The sequence below is a fragment of the Pseudoliparis swirei genome, chromosome 14 (genome assembly GCF_029220125.1).
Source record: "Pseudoliparis swirei isolate HS2019 ecotype Mariana Trench chromosome 14, NWPU_hadal_v1, whole genome shotgun sequence".
Lineage (NCBI taxonomy): Eukaryota > Metazoa > Chordata > Actinopteri > Perciformes > Liparidae > Pseudoliparis > Pseudoliparis swirei.
In genome coordinates, this window is record NC_079401.1 from 7,107,270 (window position 1) to 7,131,508 (window position 24,239).

Sequence of the window (24,239 nt, forward strand, 5' to 3'; positions counted from 1 at the left end):
TTTAATGGTGAAAACTAAAAAGTGACTTTATGATACAAAATGCAATTTGCATAAACTTTATTCATATAAAGGGTAACGGAAGTGGCCTGAGAACAAAGCCCTGAGGAACCCCTTCACATATCAACTTCACGTATTTTAGTTATTGTTAAATTGTTAAACTTGTTAAAAGCAACTGAATGCAATAAATGAAGGTGGTATGCTACCTTGAGTAAGATGAAGTTCAAATAAATCACTCATAATGAATGATGAGTACATTAATTTGGTTCAACCTCAACTGTAACAGTCCACTTTCAGTGCTTAACAAACCCAGGTTTACATGCCAAGAAACCAGGGAGAAATATGTGTGCATGGAGCTCGTTTAGCTACAAGGTCCAGCACCAAGATGGCCAACGAGCCATGTTCTCAATTCCTTTATAGGTGTGTTGACAAATGTGTCGCCTCAATCACCCTGCCCTGTTAATCTCAAAATACTGACTATGTCTATAACATCCCAGCTGGTGTATTTCATACAGTGATCACAGTAGTTGTAGCACATTGTCTATTTATAATAAACCATTGGTCGCAGATGTATAAATGGCTTATTAATGTGACAATGAGACACTCAAGCGAACACTTAAGAGAATACAGCCAAGAGTCAGGTGTGTGTGTGTGTGTGTGTGTGTGTGTGTGTGTGTGTGTGTGTGTGTGTGTGTGTGTGTGTGAATTGTTTTCTTCGTAGTTCTTGAACCTTATTTGGATGTCTTTGAATGGTAAATGAGTCGAGGTAAACGTGGCTGTTTTCCTTCGAGGCAGAGAGAATGGCATGTTTCACTCGTTCACCGCAGTAGGAAACAAGTTGTTAGCTATTTATGTGAGCCAAGGCCTTGGTGACTCAAACCGTCTAATCTGGGGTCTGCTGCAGCTATTTATTGACACCAGAAGAAAGGTATTTGTTCTACTCGGATAGAGCTGCTGGTTTGTGCCAGTCACTGGATTTAACAACAGGCCTGAGGTCTGCTGATCTGATGCTACTGTGCTATTGGGACGCAGAGTCATTCAATATTTGTCGTTCTTACTTGGTTCATACCTGGGTCAAAGTGTTCATATTTTAATGTAAATTCAAATTAAGAGCCCTTTAAAGAGGACCATTGACCCTCTTTATCTCTGTAACATCATGCCATGCGATCGAAAGCTCTAGAAGAGCCACTGAGCTTCTTTGAAGTGGGATTGTTGGAGTCAATCGCCGTCACGAATGAACTTTCAATCACAAGATTTTCACAGGTATCTAAAATGAAACGTTGGATCCCTGAAAGGTTTGACTTCTCTTGGTCCCCCGAGCTAAAGGGCGATCTCTTTTAACCCCGGGCACCCCCGCTGCCATCTTATATGCGCTAGTTATGAGCACAAGTGTCTCACGACTTACGCACATGGGGCAAATGTAAAGGCGGTGACCTTGCAACTCTTGTTTAGTAAGTACCTGTCATGCTCAACGTTGTTCTTTACTTTGTCGAGAGGATCTCGAAGGCCTCTTTTCTGCCGTCGGTGAGTGAGAGGAAATGGCGACGCAGGTGTTAAAGGTGGAAACGTTCATACTTGTCATTTTGGCTACAGAGCACTGAAAGATCATCTTTTATGAACTAGAACAAGGGCATTACCTGTGTTGTGAAGGGTCAGGGGGAGAAAGAGAGAGTCAAAGACGGACATAGCTCAGCTGGTGGAAAAGATAAATTACAGTTCTCTTAAAATACTTAAGATTATTTTCATAATAAAATAAAGAAAAGGTAATAACATCCTGTTACTTAAGGATCTTTGGCTTGCAGTGGAAGCTGCTTCTGCAGTGGAAGCTGCTTCTGCTGTGAGGTGGGAAAGGGAAGAGGGGTGACCCTGAGTGAGGGGATCCCCTCTGATGACATCACCATGCAAAGGTGCTGCAGTCCCAGGCAAACGGATGGCGTGGGAGTTGTAGTTCATTTGAAACGACGTGGCTTCACAAGAAGCTGGTATGTGGTGGCGGCTGGTGGTGGTGGTAAAGTCCCTCCCCTGCTACCGGGAACAGTCACAGATCATCCCGGAGTGCCAGCTCACCCCTTTGGGCAGCTTCGGTGGTACGGCCCCACCTCGCTCCAGCGAAACACATTTTGGGTGATGAGAGGGCATGAATCAGAGACGACAGGCAGAGTACGAGAAGCCCAGGAGCAGAACGTTTAGTGACTGAGAGACTACTGAAGGACTCATACGGGGCTTTTTTTTAATCGAAATATAATTGGCTGAAGAAGTGGAAGTATTTCATCCTTTCTTGAAGGTTTATCTGGTAAGGAGGATGTTTTCACTGATATTGACACTGTGATATAGAGTTGTAATTATGACAGGAAGTCAACTATTATAGAAAAAAACCATCTGATATTTTCTTTGTATTCTTGCTGACAGGAAAGAAATATAAATTTCAGATGAACTAAACTTTAAAAAAGTTAAATAATCCTTTTGTGAAACAATGTCGTCCATAAAGCTTTGACTTAGGATTCATTTGTGTGAAATTAGACTTGACTTCAAACGAAATGTAACCACACATTTTACTTTCATAAGGTTTTCACTCTTGCGTCATCATTAAAAACAACCACAGGGACAAACTGTGTTTACAACTCCCTCGCCTCGCCTCTCGTTCTTGTTGCTACTGTGCCCGCGAGTTGTTGTTGACATGGATTTTGAAATAGCTGCGGTCCGAGTGATTCACCATCTGTCCCCGGGGATCGCTCAATTTGGAATATCCCACATAGGAGCCAGCCGTGGTCATGTATATGTCATGGATCACTTTGCAAATGTGTACTGGTTACAGGGAGGCCAGTATTGGTGTCTTACTTTCTTCTGGTAAGCACAAGTGTCATCACAGAATGAGCTGTTGCACGTGTGATTGTTGGCCTATCATTGAAGTAAACGTTGTGTGTGTGAATTACACGACTGTACCTGACCTCTGTTGATGTGTTCATGTGCCACAAATGAGTTGTGCTGCAGATTTTTTTTTTTTCATGGTTGCACTATTACTTTCCAAAAGGAAATACGAAATGTCAAATGATAACATCGGATTCTATAACAGAAGGTGGTTTTTTTCTTTCAACCTCAATGTTTTAGTTGAGTTCAGGAAGGAGCAATAACTGTCCAAAAGTTGTGTACTTTTCCTTCAGACTTGAGAGATTGAAAAGTTTGGTTCAGTTTGAGTTGAGATGAAACTGCCTATTTGCCACACAAAAAATACACCAAACAAAATCATATAAATATGCCCATTTCAATCAATCTTTCCTGTGAACCAATTCGTTGGATACTTTGATTGTGCAACATGTAGGCATCGAGTCATGATTCAGCAGCCAGAAGTCAACTTGAAGACTGGCACTGTAGCTCTTCTCCTTGGCTCGCACCGACCAGCTGTTTCAGTGTGTTGGACGGGAGTCCCAGCTCACGTCAGACCATGTGGGCCTGCACTGACGCAACGTGACAGGAGCTTTAGCTCTGCAAATGGGCTATTATTAGAGCTGGAGAGACCGTGTTGCTGAAGCTGTAAAAAATAAAGTGTGCAGGGGAGGTCCAGTCATAAAGTCCATTTAAACCTTGTAAAAAATCAGTTTTGTGTGTGAAGACGAGATGATTAAAATCATCTCAAACAGGTTTTGCACTCTGTAGGTTTTGATGCTGCGTGTGGTTGGAACAGCATGAAAACATGGAACTACTTGCACTATTTATATTGTCTCATTTGTCTTATTGTCCAATGTTATGCACCACCCGCCAAGACAAATTCCTTGTATATCCAACATACTTGGCAATAAATGGTTCTGATTCTGATGATACTATATGTCTCTTTCCATCTCTTTCAGATGTTGGTCACACCCAAGGTCCACTTGATGGAAGCCTATATGCCCGGGTCTGCAAGAAAGACTCCCTGGAGGGAGTTGTCACCATCAACGGCCTCCCAGTCCATGAAAACCTTCTGACCAATGTTGAGAACCCCTTACAACAACCCAGTCATCGGCTCCAAACCACTGACCAGACCCTTCCTGTGACAGGCCACGCCTGCCTCCCTGCCGTCGATCACACCCTCTCCGTGAGCAGCGACTCGGGCAACTCCACCGCATCCGTCAAGACTGATCGTACTGATGAGCACAGCCAATCCCTGCAGGGTGCCGTGAACCCCACGAACCCGACAGCGGCCCACCCGCCGCTCAGCCCGCAGGAGAAAAGAGAGCTCGACCAGCTTCTGAGTGGCCTCGAAGCGCCAACTCACCAACGACAAGCCTGCCTGTCCACCAGTCCAGGAGGAGGTGTCCGACACCTGGTCCCAGCGCAGGTCCACTTCAACGGGGGCCACACCAGGCTAGCTGCCGCCCCTTCGACGGAGGAGCGTGAGACAGAAATTCTCGACGACGAGCTGCCAAACAACCAAGAGGGCAACAGTGTGGGCAGCTTGGGCACGCTCTCATCCCTGGAGGCGACACCGGCAGACCACTCCGACCAATCGCAGACGGCCACCAGCAGGCAGAACGACGGACCCTACCTTGAGAGAGTTGTTCTTGGGGAAAAGTTGAGCGAGATGCCTGTGCATGGAGTACGAACGCCAACGGCGATGCTGGAGAGGTCTGTGGACTCTGCGTCGCCAAAGGGGGGATGCAACAACTACGAGAACGGAGGAGGGATGTACCGTTCAGAGTCTTTTGGGAATCCGCTAGCCGGCAGCTCTGAGACCAACCCGAAACTGATGCCCAGGGCCCCAGAGAGGAGCACCAGTAGCCGGGAGGCTGTTCAAAGAGGTCTCAACACCTGGCACCAGTACAGCCTCCCAGATGATCCCTTTGGCCCTCCTCTTCAATCAACCCATAGCTTGCCCCACTTCCCCACCTCAGCCTCGCAGCGGGACATTGAGCAGTCCATTGAAGCGCTCAACATGCTCATGCTCGACCTGGACCCAATCAATTCCCAAATGTCCACATCCCACAGTGCGCCTCCTGGGGAGGACAGCCTCAGTTCATCCCAGGCGCCCTTCTCGCAGACCCTTGCAAGACCCTCATACCAAGCAGACTCTGCCATCCATGGGTACAACAACTCTGGGTCCGTCAACAACTCCTTTAATCAGCCCCTGCGGTCGACTGGGAGAGTGTTGCCCAACCAAAGCCCCCTCACGGAGCCCCCGGTCTATTCTCCCCAGAGGTCCAACACCGGCTACCAACACCAAAACACCACCCCAACACACACCCCAGAGCCCTCCCCACACACACGCCAAGCAGCCCACAATTACCCCACAGATCCCTCCCCGAATTTCAACCAACAGGTGCCAGCGAAGCCTGTGAACTCGTACCCAGGAAGCGGGGTTTCCCACTCCCCCGACCCGCAGGGCTCATCTCCTTATCCAGGCTACAGTGCCTCTTCCTCTCCTCTCCCCACGCTCACCCCGCAGCCACAAGACACGTCTACTTCATCTTTGCCCAGAGAAGACGAAGCAGAGGATGAGGCGCTTAACCTGGAGGGCCTGGTGGCTCACCGCATCGCCGGTAAGGCTCCGAGTTATTGTCTGAAATGGGGGAAATTAAACTTGGATTGCCATGCAACAATACATATAACTTTGACATCAACAGATGCAGACAGGTATATCTTTCATATTTTTGCCATTATGAAATTAATCAGGACCTAAGGCAGTACAATAGGCTTTGAAAGTCATCTGCAGTTAATGTTTCATCGATAGGCTGTTAATCATTTCTAATTTCTAGGCAAAACGTGTGCATCTGGAATGCTCACACATGTCAACTTTAGCTGGAGGCTCTTTTAGTCTCAAGCACGTGCAGTGCAGCTTTCAGCGGGTACTGTTACCGAGTCATCGTGGGGTGCCGCACTGGAGCAATGACGTGAAGTCGTAAAATTAGCTCTGCAGCTGAAATGAAGCAGAGTTGTTGAGAGTGGAAATGGGATGAGAGTAAAAATAGCAAAGCATTCAGAGGCACCAGCTTCCATACATTGTCTGCCTCCATATTTACATTTATGTGAAACCATGTGGATGCTCCAAGGCGCCACCCGGTGGAACAAATCATCTTCTTTTGAACCACTTATGAACATGAAATAATCATCAACCTTGCGGCTATAGAATTTAAGATGACAATGCGTGATGACACCGCACACGTTGTCATCTCATTTGACTCGTTTGATTCCTTTACATTATCTCCTCACTTTCATTAGATCCATTTCTGTTCTGATATTTCTTTTCCTTTTCTGTTGAATCTCTGCTGTATGGACAACCCTTCCCACCATTTGCTTCCACCACTGCAACTCTCTCACCTTCCTCCTCCACCTTCCTCTTCCACTTCCTGCTCTCCATCCACCACCCTGACCTCCCTCCCCCGGGAACAGAATACAACGCTCGTATTCTGGGAATCGGTGAAAGCATGACATCGCAAGAATCTGACCGCCATCGCTCTTTTTCCTTCTCTGGTTTGTCCACTTTCCCTCGCCACTTTATTTTTTACTGCATTTTTGTAAGATGTCTTTTCATCATTTCCTGTTTCTGCTCTCTTTCCACTGCTTTAGAAAACATTCACTTCTTGATATACCTCTGATGGTTTATTTTTTCGAAGGAAATAAAAAGAAGCAAAATATTCCCACGGTGTTACGTGAACAAGATAAAAAGCTTTTAAAATAAAAATCCACCTGGCGAGTTGAAATTACGCACTCGTTGTTCTTTCAGGGGTTCGGTCCAGAGGAATGACCCCAGAAGTGACGCAGGAGAAGGGTCGACGTCGGACAACCAGTGAGGGACAGTACAAGAGCAGCCATGACAACATGATGGTGGATTCACCGGATTTCACCCACAATCTGGCCCTCAACCCGGGAGGTCGACCCAGAGAGGTCAGCATTTTTGTTTTAATGCTGTGAAACCTGATTGAACCAAGTACAACTTATGTTAAAAGAACAATACTGGACATATTTTTTTTCTCTCCCAGGGTCCCATGCACAGCTACCGGGAAACGTTCGAGGACGACGATGCGGACGGGTTTGACAACAGTCCCGCCTTTGGAGGCGGTGGTGAGATTTCCCCCCCGACCCCCAGCTTCCCTGTGTCGCCACAGACTCCTTACTTCAACATGTGTAGGTTCACCATGCCTGCAGACTGGGGGCGCTCTTTAGCCCTCTAACACCAACCGTTGACCAGACTAACTCTCAAGAGTCTACATTTTATTCATGATAAAACAAACATTTAAGTATGAAAAGGAAGAGGGAAAAAAGGAAAGAATTACATGAGACATGTTTTTATATTTGTTTTAACTTTTTATTACATTTTAGGTTTTTTTTTATACAACCCTTAATTTGGTTACACAAGGTTTTTAACATAGAAACTAAATGATGGAATGCAACCCCAAAAAAACATGTTCTCACCAAAAAGTGCAAACAAACTGCTATAAACCAAGTAAATATGTACCTGTGGGAGCAAACTAGTTCACATAAACAGTCAAAATTGCAGTCCCAGTGTAACTAAAACCAATGAGCGAGTACAGTAACGGTAGAAACATATGTCACCAGTTGAACTCTCAGTAGCAGATGAAATGGAGTCTCTCCACACAGTCATAAGCCTCCCAGTCCTTTACTTTAACATCTGCAGTCGCTCTAATCTGTCGTCGTGATTACATGAGTGAATTCCTCAAATGTATACATTGAGCAGCTTTTTTTGGGAGTCTGGTTTTGGAAACTTAAAAGTAGAGCGATAAAGCCCACATTCAAATGACATTGCACTTTTCACCCGACTCCAAAGAGAATTGGAGAAATGTGCAAAACATAAAGCGTTTCATGACTTGTCAACATTCACAACACCAAGCAGGTGTGTGCAAATCTTGTTTTTGAATAAGAGGAAAAGTAGTGTTTTCCTTACAGGCAAATTTAGAGAAGAGAGGAGTGACCATGAAGGAAAATGATATCCTTGCTTTGATTCTTCTCGTCTCTTGTTTTTCATTGCCTTTGCCTTCCGTTTTTTTTTAAACGTTATTTTTTTGACATTTTGAAGTTCAGGAACAGTGAAAGGAGAGGCCAAATCTAATACATTACATCCTTTGACCAAACCCTTTGAGACATATTTCATAAGATTTGCACAAACCAACCACCGTGAGCAACCGCGTTGATTGACAGGGAGTGTAGGCGGTGATGTTGGTAAACAAGCCCCGCCTCCTCTCCTGTGGTCGCGGCCCTGAACGCACACGGCTGTTGCAGTAAGAATCCGCTCTGTGGCACAAACCTTCATCTCTACCCCCCCTCCCCAAAGAAAGAATCACATGAGACATGTTTTTATATTTTTCATTTGATTTGAACTTTTTATTACATTTTCTTTAATCAAACCCTTAATTTGGTTACACACATTTTTAACATAGAAACAAAATGATATCATAAAGCCCCAAAACAAAAGTCCCCACCAAAAAGTGCAAACAAACTACTATAAACCAAGTAAATATGTAACTAGTTCACATAAACAGTCAAAATTGCAGTCCCAGTGTAACTAAAACCAATGAGTGAGGACAGTAACGGTAGAAACATATGTCACCAGTTGAACTCTCAGTAGCAGATGAAATGGAGTCTCTCCACACAGTCATAAGCCTCCCAGTCCTTTACTTTAACATCTGCAGTCGCAACGCTTACCCCTGGGATACCGAGCAGCTTTTGTGCAACAAGTCCTGATCCATAAACCTGATGCCTTAATGTCTCCGATGTGGCACCATTGGATGTCCCTCCCGTAACCTGAAGGGCCGCACACCTCCGCTTGACCTCCGGGCACTCGGCCTTCCCCTCCCGTCCCCAGGCCTCGTAAGCCAGCGGCTGCCCGTCCACCCACAGCCAGCCTTCGGGAAAGAAACGCAAACCGATCCAGACGTGTGCCGTGGTCTCGTATTCGTTCAACTCTTTCTGCATGAGCAACATCTCGGTGTCCGAGGCCACGCTGGCCAGGTCGTGGTGATGCTCCCTGCAGTACTCCAAGGCTTCCTCCCAAGTCTTTCTCTCCCTCACCACGACCGCTCTGTAGCAGAAGAAGGTTCTTTCCTTGTACGTTGCTACTACATCACGCCACACATAGTGATGGATTGCGCCGTGGTTTTGATATTCTCCGTTATCGGGCTGACCCTCTTTCCAGAAAAATGTGGACACCTTTCCTCCTCCTGACCACGTCCATTCATCTCTGTTCGTTAAATTCCTTTGCAGTCCGATCCACATTGCCTCATCGGTGTCACCGGTCAGCAGTTTAAGACGCTCTGTGTCATATGTATTACTGACGGGAGCCAGGTCGGTGTGAACCCGCCGACAGTACTCCTGAGCCTCGTACCAGTCCTTCTTCTCCGGGATGTGGACGTACTTGGCAAAAGCTGCAGACGCGCTGAGGAGGAGCAGGACTCGGGCGAAGGTTTGCTCCATTGCTGTCTTTGTGTTAGAAGATGGAGGGAGGGAGTCCTGCAGCGCAATGAAGACGCAAAGCGTCGTCGAGGACACATAAGCTGCAGTCTGGAAGCCTTTGTGTTTTGCATAGGGCGGCCGCCTCCGCTTCTCTCATGGCCGATGTGGCAGGAGGACTGACCGTCACTTCTAATCTGTCGTCGGGGTTACATGAGTGAATTCCCCAAATGTATACATTGAGCAGCTTTTTTTGGGAGTCTGGTTTTGTAAACTTAAAAGTAGAGCGATAAAGCCCACATTTAAATGACATTGCACTTTTCACCCGACTCCAAAGAGTATTGGAGAAACGTGCAAAACATAAAGCGTTTCATGACTTGTCAACATTCACAACACCAAGCAGGCGTGTGCAAATCTTGTTTTTGAATAAGAGGAAAAGTAGTGTTTTCCTTACAGGCAAATTTAGAGAAGAGAGGAGTGACCATGAAGGAAAATGATATCCTTGCTTTGATTCTTCTTGTCTCTTTTATTTCATCGCCTTTGCCTTCCAATTATTTAAAACGTTATTTTTTTGACATTTTGAAGTTCAGGAACAGTGAAAGGAGAGGCCAAATCTAATACATTACATCCTTTGACCAAACCCTTTGAGACATATTTCATAAGATTTCCAAAAACCAACCACCGTGATCAACCGCGTTGATTGACAGGGAGTGTAGGCGGTGATGTTGTTAAACAAGCCCCGCCTCCTCTCCTGCGGTCACGGCCCTGAACGCACACGGCTGTTGCAGTAAGAAGTGTTTTGCATAGGGCGGCCGCCTCCGCTTCTCTCATGGCCGATGCGACAAGAGAACCGACCGGTCACTTCTAATCTGTTGTCGTGGTTACATGAGTGAATTCCCCAAATGTATACATTGAGCAGCACGTTTTTGGGAGTCTGGTTTTGTAAACGTAAAAAGTAGAGCGATAAAGCCCACATTTAAATGACGTTGCACTTTTCACCCGACTCCAAAGAGAATTTTATGCAAAACATAAAGCGTTTCATGACTTGTCAACATTCACAACACCAAGCAGACGTGTGCAAATCTTGTTTTTGAATAAGAGGAAAAGTAGTGTTTTCCTTACAGGTAAATTTAGAGAAGAGAGGAGTGACCATGAAGGAAAATGATATTCTTGCTTTGATTCTTCTCGTCTCTTGTTTTTCATTGCCTTTGCCTTCCGTTTTTTTTTTTACGTTATTTTTTTGACATTTTGAAGTTCAGGAACAGTGAAAGGAGAGGCCAAATCTAATACATTACATCCTTTGACCAAACCCTTTGAGACATATTTCATAAGATTTGCACAAACCAACCGCGTTGATTGACAGGGTGTGTATGCTGTGATCTTGTTAAACAAGCCCCGCCTCCTCTCCTGTGGTCGCGGCCCTAAACGCACACGGCTGTTGCAGTCAGAATCCGCTCTGTGGCACAAACCTTCATCTCTACCCCCCCTCCCAAAAGAAAGAATCACATGAGACATGTTTTTATATTTTTCATTTGATTTGAACTTTTTATTACATTTTTTTAAAATCAAACCCTTAATTTGGTTACACAAGTTTTTAACATAGGAACAAAATGATGTAATAAAGCCCCAAAACAAAAGTCCCCACCAAAAAGTGCAAACAAACTGCTATAAACCAAGTAAATATGTAACTACTTCACACAAACAGTCAAAATTGCAGTCCCAGTGTAACTAAAACCAATGAGCGAGGACAGTAACGGTAGAAACATATGTCACCAGTTGAACTCTCAGTAGCAGATGAAATGGAGACTCTCCACACAGTCATAAGCCTCCCAGTCCTTTACTTTAACATCTGCAGTCGCAACGCTTACCCCTGGGATACCGAGCAGGTTTTGTGCAACAAGTCCTGATCCATAAACCTGATGCCTTAATGTCTCCGATGTGGCACCATTGGATGTCCCTCCCGTAACCTGAAGGGCCGCACACCTCCGCTTGACCTCCGGGCACTCGGCCTTCCCCTCCTGTCCCCAGGCCTCGTAAGCCAGCGGCTGCCCGTCCACCCACCCACAGCCAGCCTCCGGGAAAGAAACGCAAACCGATCCAGACGTGTGCCGTGGTCTCGTATTCGTTCAACTCTTTCTGCATGAGCAACATCTCGGTGTCCGAGGCCACGCTGGCCAGGTCGTGGTGATGCTCCCTGCAGTACTCAAGGCTTCCTCCCAAGTCTTTCTCTCCTCACCACCACGACCGCTCTGTAGCAGAAGAAGGTTATTACCTACGTTGCTACATCATCATGCCACAAATAGTGGATTGCGCCGTGGTTTGAGTGAGTTCTTCCGTTATTATGACCCTCTTTCCAGAAAAATGTGGACACCTTTCCTCCTCCTGACCACGTCCATTCATCTCTGTTTGTTAAATTCCTTTGCAGTCCGATCCACATTAACTCATCGGTGTCGCCGGTCAGCAGTTTAAGACGCTCTGTGTCATATGTATTACTGATGGGAGCCAGGTTGGTGTGAACCCGCCGACAGTACTCCTGAGCCTCGTACCAGTCCTTCTTCTCCGGGATGTGGACGTACTTGGCAAAAGCTGCAGACACGCTGAGGAGGAGCAGGACTCGGGCGAAGGTTTGCTCCATTGCTGTCTTTGTGTTAGAAGATGGAGGAGGAGTCCTGCAGCGCAATGAAGACGCAGCGCCGTCGAGGACACATAAGCTGCAGTCTGGAAGCCTTTGTGTTTTGCATAGGCGCCGCCTCCTTCTCTCATGGCCGATGTGGCAGGAGAACTGACCGTCACTTCTAATCTGTCGTCGTGGTTACATGAGTGAATTCCTCAAATGTATACATTGAGCAGCTTTTTTTGGGAGTCTGGTTTTGGAAACTTAAAAGTAGAGCGATAAAGCCCACATTTAAATGACATTGCACTTTTCACCCGACTCCAAAGAGAATTGGAGAAATGTGCAAAACATAAAGCGTTTCATGACTTGTCAACATTCACAACACCAAGCAGACGTGTGCAAATCTTGTTTTTGAATAAGAGGAAAAGTAGTGTTTTCCTTACAGGCAAATTTAGAGAAGAGAGGAGTGACCATGAAGGAAAATGATATCCTTGCTTTGATTCTTCTCGTCTCTTGTTTTTCATTGCCTTTGCCTTCCGTTTTTTTTTAAACGTTATTTTTTTGACATTTTGAAGTTCAGGAACAGTGAAAGGAGAGGCCAAATCTAATACATTACATCCTTCGACCAAACCCTTTGAGACATATTTCATAAGATTTGCACAAACCAACCACCGTGATCAACCGCGTTGATTGACAGGGTGTGTATGCGGTGATGTTGTTAAACAAGCCCCGCCTCCTCTCCTGTGGTCGCGGCCCTAAACGCACACGGCTGTTGCAGTCAGAATCCGCTCTGTGGCACAAACCTTCATATCTACCCCCCTCACCAAAGAAAGAATCACATGAGACATGTTTTTATATTTTTCATTTGATTTGAACTTTTTATTACATTTTCTTTATTCAAACCCTTAATTTGGTTACACACATTTTTAACATAGAAACAAAATGATGTCATAAAGCCCCAAAACAAAAGTCCCCACCAAAAAGTGCAAACAAACTACTATAAACCAAGTAAATATGTAACTACTTCACATAAACAGTCAAAATTGCAGTCCCAGCGTAGCTAAAACCAATGAGTGAGGACAGTAACGGTAGAAACATGTCACCAGTTGAACTCTCAGTAGCAGATGAAATGGAGACTCTCCACACAGTCATAAGCCTCCCAGTCCTTTACTTTAACATCTGCAGTCGCAACGCTTACCCCTGGGATACCGAGCAGGTTTTGTGCAACAAGTCCTGATCCATAAACCTGATGCCTTATTGTCTCCGATGTGGCACCATTGGATGTCCCTCCCGTAACCTGAAGGGCCGCACACCTCCGCTTGACCTCCGGGCACTCGGCCTTCCCCTCCCGTCCCCAGGCCTCGTAAGCCAGCGGCTGCCCGTCCACCCACAGCCAGCCTTCGGGAAAGAAACGCAAACCGATCCAGACGTGTGCCGTGGTCTCGTATTCGTTCAACTCTTTCTGGATGAGCAACATCTCGGTGTCCGAGGCCACGCTGGCCAGGTCGTGGTGATGCTCCCTGCAGTACTCCAAGGCTTCCTCCCAAGTCTTTCTCTCCCTCACCACGACCGCTCTGTAGCAGAAGAAGGTTCTTTCCCTGTACGTTGCTCCTACATCATGCCACACATAGTGACGGATTGCGCCGTGGTTTTGAGTTCCTCTGTGATTGGGCTGACCCTCTTCCCAGAAAAATGTGGATACCTTTCCTCCTCCTGACCACGTCCATTCATCTCTGTTTGATAAATTCCTTTGCAGTCCGATCAAAATGAACTCATCGGTGTCGCCGGTCAGCAGTTTAAGAAGCTCTGTGTCATATGTATTACTGACGGGAGCCAGGTCGGTGTGAACCCGCCGACAGTACTCCTGAGCCTCGTACCAGTCCTTCTTCTCCGGGATGTGGATGTACTTGGCAAAAGCTGCAGACACGCTGAGGAGGAGCAGGACTCGGGCGAAGGTTTGCTCCATTGCTGTCTTTGTGTTAGAAGATGGAGGGAGGGAGTCCTGCAGCGCAATGAAGACGCAAGGCGCCGTCGAGGACACATAAGCTGCAGTCTGGAAGCCTTTGTGTTTTGCATAGGGCGGCCGCCTCCGCTTCTCTCATGGCCGATGTGGCAGGAGAACTGACCGTCACTTCTAATCTGTCGTCGTGGTTACATGAGTGAATTCCTCAAATGTATACATTGAGCAGCTTTTTTGGGAGTCTGGTTTTGTAAACTTAAAAGTAGAGCGATAAAGCCCACATTTAAATGACATTGCACTTTTCACCCGACTCCAAAGAGAATTGGTGAAATGTGCATAAAGCGTTTCATGACTTGTCAACATTCACAACACCAAGCAGGCGTGTGCAAATCTTGTTTTTGAATAAGAGGAAAAGTAGTGTTTTCCTTACAGGTAAATTTAGAGAAGAGAGGAGTGACCATGAAGGAAAATGATATCCTTGCTTTGATTCTTCTCGTCTCTTTTTTTTCATCGCCTTTGCCTTCCAATTATTTAAAACGTTATTTTTTTGACATTTTGAAGTTCAGGAACAGTGAAAGGAGAGGCCAAATCTAATACATTACATCCTTTGACCAAACCCTTTGAGACATATTTCATAAGATTTCCACAAACCAACCACCGTGATCAACCGCGTTGATTGACAGGGAGTGTAGGCGGTGATGTTGTTAAACAAGCCCCGCCTCCTCTCCTGTGGTCGCGGCCCTGAACGCACACGGCTGTTGCAGTCAGAATCCGCTCTGTGGCACAAACCTTCATCTCTACCCCCCCTCCCCAAAGAAAGAATCACATGAGACATGTTTTTATATTTTTCATTTGATTTGAACTTTTTATTACATTTTCTTTAATCAAACCCTTAATTTGGTTACACACATTTTTAACATAGAAACAAAATGATGTCATAAAGCCCCAAAACAAAAGTCCCCACCAAAAAGTGCAAACAAACTACTATAAACCAAGTAAATATGTAACTACTTCACATAAACAGTCAAAATTGCAGTCCCAGTGTAGCTAAAACCTATGAGCGAGGACAGTAACGGTAGAAACATATGTCACCAGTTGAACTCTCAGTAGCAGATGAAATGGAGACTCTCCACACAGTCATAAGCCTCCCAGTCCTTTACTTTAACATCTGCAGTCGCAACGCTTACCCCTGGGATACCGAGCAGGTTTTGTGCAACAAGTCCTGATCCATAAACCTGATGCCTTAATGTCTCCGATGTGGCACCATTGGATGTCCCTCCCGTAACCTGAAGGGCCGCACACCTCCGCTTGACCTCCGGGCACTCGGCCTTCCCCTCCCGTCCCCAGGCCTCGTAAGCCAGCGGCTGCCCGTCCACCCACAGCCAGCCTCCGGGAAAGAAACGCAAACCGATCCAGACGTGTGCCGTGGTCTCGTATTCGTTCAACTCTTTCTGCATGAGCAACATCTCGGTGTCCGAGGCCACGCTGGCCAGGTCGTGGTGATGCTCCCTGCAGTACTCCAAGGCTTCCTCCCAAGTCTTTCTCTCCCTCACCACGACCGCTCTGTAGCAGAAGAAGGTTATTACCCAACGCGTTGCTACTACATCATGCCACACATAGTGACGGATTGCGCCGTGGTTTTGAGTTCCTCCGTTATTGGGCTGACCCTCTTTCCAGAAAAATGTGGACACCTTTCCTCCTCCTGACCACGTCCATTCATCTCTGTTTGTTAAATTCCTTTGCAGTCCGATCCACATTGACTCATCGGTGTCGCCGGTCAGCAGTTTAAGACGCTCTGTGTCATATGTATTACTGACGGGAGCCAGGTCGGTGTGAACCCGCCGACAGTACTCCTGAGCCTCGTACCAGTCCTTCTTCTCCGGGATGTGGACGTACTTGGCAAAAGCTGCAGACACGCTGAGGAGGAGCAGCAGGCACGTGCACAGATAGAGCCCTAGTGGTGCTCAAGCACCAGCCCCTTTGCCCTGGATGAGTAAAGTGCCCTTTTTGCTGGAGACACATTTTTTTAATTCATCCGTATTTAAGAATAAACGTTACTCTTTCTGTCATCAAGTCCCCCCCAAATGTGTTTTAATATCCGACGGGGCATTTATTTGAGTTCTTGTGAGAATTTTGCCTAGACCCGCTCTGCGGCGCTCACGAGCCCCCCCCCCCTCCTCTCCCTCCCCCCGCCGCGCCCCTCCCTCCTCCTCCTCCACTTCCTCCTCCGCGCAGTGCTCCTCGCGCCACCGAACGGCTGCACCTCCTTCTCCTCTGACCCGCAGCACCAGACACACCTGACGGTGTTTGTCCCCTGACGTTGTTTTGTGATAAATCAACCACAACATTAGCGCTGCTGAAAACATGACGTCACAACTGGTCCGACGGTTCCTAAAAAAATAAACAAACAAAAACTCCGTGATTTCAAAGCCTCCTCCAGCTGTTGACTGACGTTAGTTATGTTTAGAGAATAGAGAGAGGGAGAGAGAGAGAAGAGAGAGGGAGAGAATTCAAGAGAAAAGAGAGAGAGGGAGAGAGAGAAGAGAGAGGGAGAGAAAGAGAGAGAGGAGAGAGAGAGAGAAAAGAGAGAATTCAAGAGAAAAGAGAGAGAGGGAGAGAGAGAAGAGAAAGAGAGAGAGAGAGAGAGAGAGAGAGAGAGAGAGAGATAATTCTTATTCCGTTCTATTCAACAGGGGCTAGTCTAGGATTTGCGTGGCCAGACTGAAAAAAAATCATAAGGCCTCTCTTTTTCAGAGGGCCGGGCCAAATGTGGAGGCAGGCCGTATTCGGCCCGCGGGCCTTAGTTTGAGGACCACTGCTCTTGGCTGTTGATGTCTATCAATATCGCTCATTTTGAAAATGACGTAAGAGGGCAATACGGATCTGTGTCAGACCAGCGAGGAGGGCAATACGTGGCATGACGCCCATTAGCCAATGAGAACGCTTGTACTGTTGTTGCTCTCGAATAATTCATCTTTATTCATAAAGAAAATGTAAGCTAGCTGTCTGATGCTGCCAGAGGAAACGCAGGTCGAGGACAGCTTCATCAGTGTATTGCTGCTTATGCTTCAACTCTGTCAGAATTTTTTTTTGGCATTGGGTGCCCTTTTTTTTGGTTTGAGCACCTGCCCCCCAAAATGTCTGTGCACGTGCCTGAGGAGCAGGACTCGGGCGAAGGTTTGCTCCATTGCTGTCTTTGTGTTAGAAGATGGAGGGAGGGAGTCCTGCAGCGCAATGAAGACGCAAAGCGCCGTCGAGGACACATAAGCTGCAGTCTGGAAGCCTTTGTGTTTTGCATAGGGCGGCCGCCTCCGCTTCTCTCATGGCCGATGTGGCAGGAGAACTGACCGTCACTTCTAATCTGTTGTCGTGGTTACATGAGTGAATTCCTCAAATGTATACATTGAGCAGCTTTTTTTGGGAGTCTGGTTTTGGAAACTTAAAAGTAGAGCGATAAAGCCCACATTTAAATGACATTGCACTTTTCACCCGACTCCAAAGAGAATTGGAGAAATGTGCAAAACATAAAGCGTTTCATGACTTGTCAACATTCACAACACCAAGCAGGCGTGTGCAAATCTTGTTTTTGAATAAGAGGAAAAGTAGTGTTTTCCTTACAGGTAAATTTAGAGAAGAGAGGAGTGACCATGAAGGAAAATGATATTCTTGCTTTGATTCTTCTCGTCTCTTGTTTTTCATTGCCTTTGCCTTCCGTTTTTTTTTTAACGTTATTTTTTTGACATTTTGAAGTTCAGGAACAGTGAAAGGAGAGGCCAAATCTAATACATTACATCCTTTGACCAAACCCTTTGAGACATATTTCATAAGATTTGCACAAACCAACCGCGTTGATTGACAGGGTGTGTATGCTGTGATCTTGTTAAACAAGCCCCGCCTCCTCTCCTGTGGTCGCGGCCCTGAACGCACACGGCTGTTGCAGTCAGAATCCGCTCTGTGGCACAAACCTTCATCTCTACCCCCCCTCCCCAAAGAAAGAATCACATGAGACATGTTTTTATATTTTTCATTTGATTTGAACTTTTTATTACATTTTTTTTAATCAAACCCTTAATTTGGTTACACAAGTTTTTAACATAGGAACAAAATGATGTAATAAAGCCCCAAAACAAAAGTCCCCACCAAAAAGTGCAAACAAACTGCTATAAACCAAGTAAATATGTAACTACTTCACACAAACAGTCAAAATTGCAGTCCCAGTGTAACTAAAACCAATGAGCGAGGACAGTAACGGTAGAAACATATGTCACCAGTTGAACTCTCAGTAGCAGATGAAATGGAGACTCTCCACACAGTCATAAGCCTCCCAGTCCTTTACTTTAACATCTGCAGTCGCAACGCTTACCCCTGGGATACCGAGCAGGTTTTGTGCAACAAGTCCTGATCCATAAACCTGATGCCTTAGTGTCTCCTTTCTGACACCATTGGATGTCCCTCCCGTAACCTGAAGGGCCGCACACCTCCGCTTGACCTCCGGGCACTCGGCCTTCCCCTCCCGTCCCCAGGCCTCGTAAGCCAGCGGCTGCCCGTCCACCCACAGCCAGCCTCCGGGAAAGAAACGCAAACCGATCCAGACGTGTGCCGTGGTCTCGTATTCGTTCAACTCTTTCTGCATGAGCAACATCTCGGTGTCCGAGGCCACGCTGGCCAGGTCGTGGTGATGCTCCCTGCAGTACTCCAAGGCTTCCTCCCAAGTCTTTCTCTCCCTCACCACGACCGCTCTGTAGCAGAAGAAGGTTATTACCCTGTACGTTGCTACTACATCATGCCACAAATAGTGACGGATTGCGCCGTGGTTTTGAGTTCTTCCGTTATCGGGCTGACCCTCTTTCCAGAAAAATGTGGACACCTTTCCTCCTCCTGACCACGTCCATTCATCTCTGTTTGTTAAATTCCTTTGCAGTCCGATCCACATTAACTCATCGGTGTCGCCGGTCAGCAGTTTAAGACGCTCTGTGTCATATGTATTACTGACAGGAGCCAGGTCGGTGTGAACCCGACGACAGTACTCCTGAGCCTCGTACCAGTCCTTCTTCTCCGGGATGTGGACGTACTTGGCAAAAGCTGCAGACACGCTGAGGAGGAGCAGGACTCGGGCGAAGGTTTGCTCCATTGCTGTCTTTGTGTTAGAAGATGGAGGGAGGGAGTCCTGCAGCGCAATGAAGACGCAAAGCGCCGTCGAGGACACATAAGCTGCAGTCTGGAAGCCTTTGTGTTTTGCATAGGGCGGCCGCCTCCGCTTCTCTCATGGCCGATGTGGCAGGAGAACTGACCGTCACTTCTAATCTGTCGTCGTGGTTACATGAGTGAATTCCTCAAATGTATACATTGAGCAGCTTTTTTTGGGAGTCTGGTTTTGGAAACTTAAAAGTAGAGCGATAAAGCCCACATTTAAATGACATTGCACTTTTCACCCGACTCCAAAGAGAATTGGAGAAATGTGCAAAACATAAAGCGTTTCATGACTTGTCAACATTCACAACACCAAGCAGACGTGTGCAAATCTTGTTTTTGAATAAGAGGAAAAGTAGTGTTTTCCTTACAGGCAAATTTAGAGAAGAGAGGAGTGACCATGAAGGAAAATGATATCCTTGCTTTGATTCTTCTCGTCTCTTGTTTTTCATTGCCTTTGCCTTCCGTTTTTTTTTAAACGTTATTTTTTTGACATTTTGAAGTTCAGGAACAGTGAAAGGAGAGGCCAAATCTAATACATTACATCCTTCGACCAAACCCTTTGAGACATATTTCATAAGATTTGCACAAACCAACCACCGTGATCAACCGCGTTGATTGACAGGGTGTGTATGCGGTGATGTTGTTAAACAAGCCCCGCCTCCTCTCCTGTGGTCGCGGCCCTGAACGCACACGGCTGTTGCAGTCAGAATCCGCTCTGTGGCACAAACCTTCATATCTACCCCCCTCACCAAAGAAAGAATCACATGAGACATGTTTTTATATTTTTCATTTGATTTGAACTTTTTATTACATTTTCTTTATTCAAACCCTTAATTTGGTTACACACATTTTTAACATAGAAACAAAATGATGTCATAAAGCCCCAAAACAAAAGTCCCCACCAAAAAGTGCAAACAAACTACTATAAACCAAGTAAATATGTAACTACTTCACATAAACAGTCAAAATTGCAGTCCCAGTGTAGCTAAAACCAATGAGCGAGGACAGTAACGGTAGAAACATATGTCACCAGTTGAACTCTCAGTAGCAGATGAAATGGAGACTCTCCACACAGTCATAAGCCTCCCAGTCCTTTACTTTAACATCTGCAGTCGCAACTCTTACCCCTGGGATACCGAGCAGGTTTAGTGCAACAAGTCCTTATCCATAAACCTGATGCCTTAATGTCTCCGATGTGGCACCATTGGATGTCCCTCCCGTAACCTGAAGGGCTGCACACCTCCGCTTGACCTCCGGGCACTCGGCCTTCCCCTCCCGTCCCCAGGCCTCGTAAGCCAGCGGCTGCCCGTCCACCCACAGCCAGCCTCCGGGAAAGAAACGCAAACCGATCCAGACGTGTGCCGTGGTCTCGTATTCGTTCAACTCTTTCTGGATGAGCAACATCTCGGTGTCCGAGGCCACGCTGGCCAGGTCGTGGTGATGCTCCCTGCAGTACTCCAAGGCTTCCTCCCAAGTCTTTCTCTCCCTCACCACGACCGCTCTGTAGCAGAAGAAGGTTCTTTCCCTGTACGTTGCTCCTACATCATGCCACACATAGTGACGGATTGCGCCGTGGTTTTGAGTTCCTCTGTGATTGGGCTGACCCTCTTCCCAGAAAAATGTGGATACCTTTCCTCCTCCTGACCACGTCCATTCATCTCTGTTTGATAAATTCCTTTGCAGTCCGATCAAAATGAACTCATCGGTGTCGCCGGTCAGCAGTTTAAGACGCTCTGTGTCATATGTATTACTGACGGGAGCCAGGTCGGTGTGAACCTGCCGACAGTACTCCTGAGCATCGTACCAGTCCTTCTTCTCCGGGATGTGGACGTACTTGGCAAAAGCTGCAGACACGCTGAGGAGGAGCAGGACTCGGGCGAAGGTTTGCTCCATTGCTGTCTTTGTGTTAGAAGATGGAGGGAGGGAGTCCTGCAGCGCAATGAAGACGCAAAGCGCCGTCGAGGACACATAAGCTGCAGTCTGGAAGCCTTTGTGTTTTGCATAGGGCGGCCGCCTCCGCTTCTCTCATGGCCGATGTGGCAGGAGAACTGACCGTCACTTCTAATCTGTCGTCGTGATTACATGAGTGAATTCCTCAAATGTATACATTGAGCAGCTTTTTTTGGGAGTCTGGTTTTGTAAACTTAAAAGTAGAGCGATAAAGCCCACATTTAAATGACATTGCACTTTTCACCCGACTCCAAAGAGAATTGGTGAAATGTGCATAAAGCGTTTCATGACTTGTCAACATTCACAACACCAAGCAGGCGTGTGCAAATCTTGTTTTTGAATAAGAGGAAAAGTAGTGTTTTCCTTACAGGTAAATTTAGAGAAGAGAGGAGTGACCATGAAGGAAAATGATATCCTTGCTTTGATTCTTCTCGTCTCTTTTTTTTCATCGCCTTTGCCTTCCAATTATTTAAAACGTTACTTTTTTGACATTTTGAAGTTCAGGAACAGTGAAAGGAGAGGCCAAATCTCATACATTACATCCTTCGACCAAACCCTTTGAGACATATTTCATAAGATTTCCACAAACCAACCACCGTGATCAACCGCGTTGATTGGCAGGGAGTGTAGGCGGTGATGTTGTTAAACAAGCCCCGCCTCCTCTCCTGTGGTCGCGGCCCTGAACGCACACGGCTGTTGCAGTAAGAATCCGCTCTGTGGCACAAACCTTCATATCTCCCAAAGAAAGAATCACATGAGACATGTTTTTATATTTTTCATTTGATTTGAACTTTTTATTACATTTTCTTTAATCAAACCCTTAATTTGGTTACACAAGTTTTTAACATAGAAACAAAATGATGTCATAAAGCCCCAAAACAAAAGTCCCCACCAAAAAGTGCAAACAAACTACTATAAACCAAGTAAATATGTAACTACTTAACACAAACAGTCAAAATTGCAGTCCCAGTGTAACTAAAACCAATGAGCGAGGACAGTAACGGTAGAAACATATGTCACCAGTTGAACTCTCAGTAGCAGATGAAATGGAGTCTCTCCACACAGTCATAAGCCTCCCAGTCCTTTACTTTAACATCTGGAGTCACAACTCTTACCCCTGGGATACCGAGCAGGTTTTGTGCAACAAGTCCTGATCCATAAACCTGATGCCTTAGTGTCTCCTTTCTGACACCATTGGATGTCCCTCCCGTAACCTGAAGGGCCGCACACCTCCGCTTGACCTCCGGGCACTCGGCCTTCCCCTCCCGTCCCCAGGCCTCGTAAGCCAGCGGCTGCCCGTCCACCCACAGCCAGCCTCCGGGAAAGAAACGCAAACCGATCCAGACGTGTGCCGTGGTCTCGTATTCGTTCAACTCTTTCTGCATGAGCAACATCTCGGTGTCCGAGGCCACGCTGGCCAGGTCGTGGTGATGCTCCCTGCAGTACTCCAAGGCTTCCTCCCAAGTCTTTCTCTCCCTCACCACGACCGCTCTGTAGCAGAAGAAGGTTCTTTCCCTGTGCGTTGCTCCTACATCATGCCACAAATAGTGACGGATTGCGCCGTGGTTTTGATTTTCTCTGTTATCGGGCTGACCCTTGTTGGAGTTGGACAGGATCACACCACCTGGACGGTACTCACTGGAAGAAATAGCGGTAGACTTTTACTTTAACTCTATAAAGCATTTATTCAAAATCAGGATACAAACAGACAATCATGCGCATGGACCCCAATCCAGAGCTGTCACCAATGGCCCCAGCGCTGCAGAAAGGATGCCGGCTCAGAGTGAGCGGCCATTGAAATAGTCAACAGGAACAGTTCTGATTGGTCAGGAGAAAAGAGGGCGGTGTCTTCTCATTGGGTCTTGTTCCTCTGCTTCCGCCGTTGTCGCTCCTTCATTGGTTCTAGTGGCCAGCCAATGAGAGCATATGTTGTGAAAGTGTGAGAAAGGAAGATGGAATTCACATGTAGCTTCCTTGACTGAGCTGGGGAGTTTTCTAAGATAGTCTTATCTCTTCCTAGGTGGGATGCGCTGTGGCGAGAAGGTCGTTCCCAGGATATTTACAAAGGGCCAGTGTAGGTGTGTGTGTGTGTGTGTGTGTGTGAGAGAGGGCTGTGGTTGAATCCGGATATTAATTGTCAAAGCTGGACCTTTCCTTATCTTATCTGCACTCAGTAGTTGTCTCTGTGGCTCTCCTGTTCATGAGTGTTGCTTTGTTCTATTCAAATCTAGGGTGAGCGTTGGTGCATAAAGTTCTTTCGTGTGTCACTGTTATCTTCTTTGATCAGTTCAGGCGCCGGAATGCCCTGCTGATGTTTCTAACTCTAGTCCAGTGTTTTTCCACTTTACACATAACATTTATGCACAATACACTACTAGGCTATGCTAAGCTATAATATATATTCTTTACAAATCCTTCTTTTCACATCCGCTGGATGTGAACCCTTACTCCGGGAATATTTATTTCCCTCTTTATGCCAGATTTTGTCATGGCCTGGCCTCCCTAAGTGGCTATGTATCCTGGTCTCCTCGTCCTGTCTTAGCTCTGCCACTTGACGTGAATGAGTCTCCTGAAATATGATCTCTCGTTGCCTAGATTAAGGTCCCATAAGACCTGTAAGCTCGTAGTGACAACTTTCATGCCATACCCTGAACAGTGGCTTTGGGCAGATACCTATTTCTCGGGGAGAGAGTCTCTCTGTTAGGGATGGGAATAGGGGCGTGGTTTCTGTCATGTGGTACCCCGACCCACCCTCTTAGATCTTCCATCCTAGGGAAGTCAGTAGGTGTGTGTGCGTTAAATCTGTAATGTGCAGGTGTAAAAGGAAAGCGGTGAAATTGAGAGTGGTTAGGTGGGGGGGGGCCTCGCCCCCTAACGGCTTGATGGGTAGCAGGTTGGCACCCTGTTAGCCCGTTGACGATCCGGTCTCTGCTGCAAATCATCTGCTTCATCCTGGTCTGGGTCCTGGAAGTCCTTCTGGTCCTTCTGGTCCTCTGGTCCTCTGCTCCTCTTCTTCGCTGCTCCGCGTCAGTGTCTCCTCCGGCTGTCGATGGGGTCTTTTATCCGGTGGTCTCGAACTTGATTTCGTCTGGATCGTCCTGGTCAGGCTTGTTGTTCTTCTTCCACTGGTGTCGCATGGGCCCTGGA

General features: G+C 46.6%; 1 protein-coding gene across 9 annotated transcripts in view; it reads left to right on the forward strand.

Annotated features, from left to right (window-relative positions):
• The window catches only part of tns1a (tensin 1a), an 88,915-nt gene that overhangs the window by 44,730 nt on the left and 19,946 nt on the right, over positions 1 to 24,239 (forward strand). For 6 of the 9 annotated variants that reach the window (XM_056430839.1, XM_056430842.1, XM_056430840.1 and 3 more), the window contains 4 exons: positions 3,843 to 5,510; positions 6,361 to 6,441; positions 6,695 to 6,855; positions 6,951 to 7,095. In XM_056430839.1, coding sequence (XP_056286814.1) covers positions 3,843 to 5,510; positions 6,361 to 6,441; positions 6,695 to 6,855; positions 6,951 to 7,095 — 2,055 coding nt within the window. The remainder of the gene's footprint in view (positions 1 to 3,842; positions 5,511 to 6,360; positions 6,442 to 6,694; positions 6,856 to 6,950; positions 7,096 to 24,239) is intronic. The other 3 variants (XM_056430843.1, XM_056430845.1, XM_056430844.1) reach the window with 2 other exon arrangements.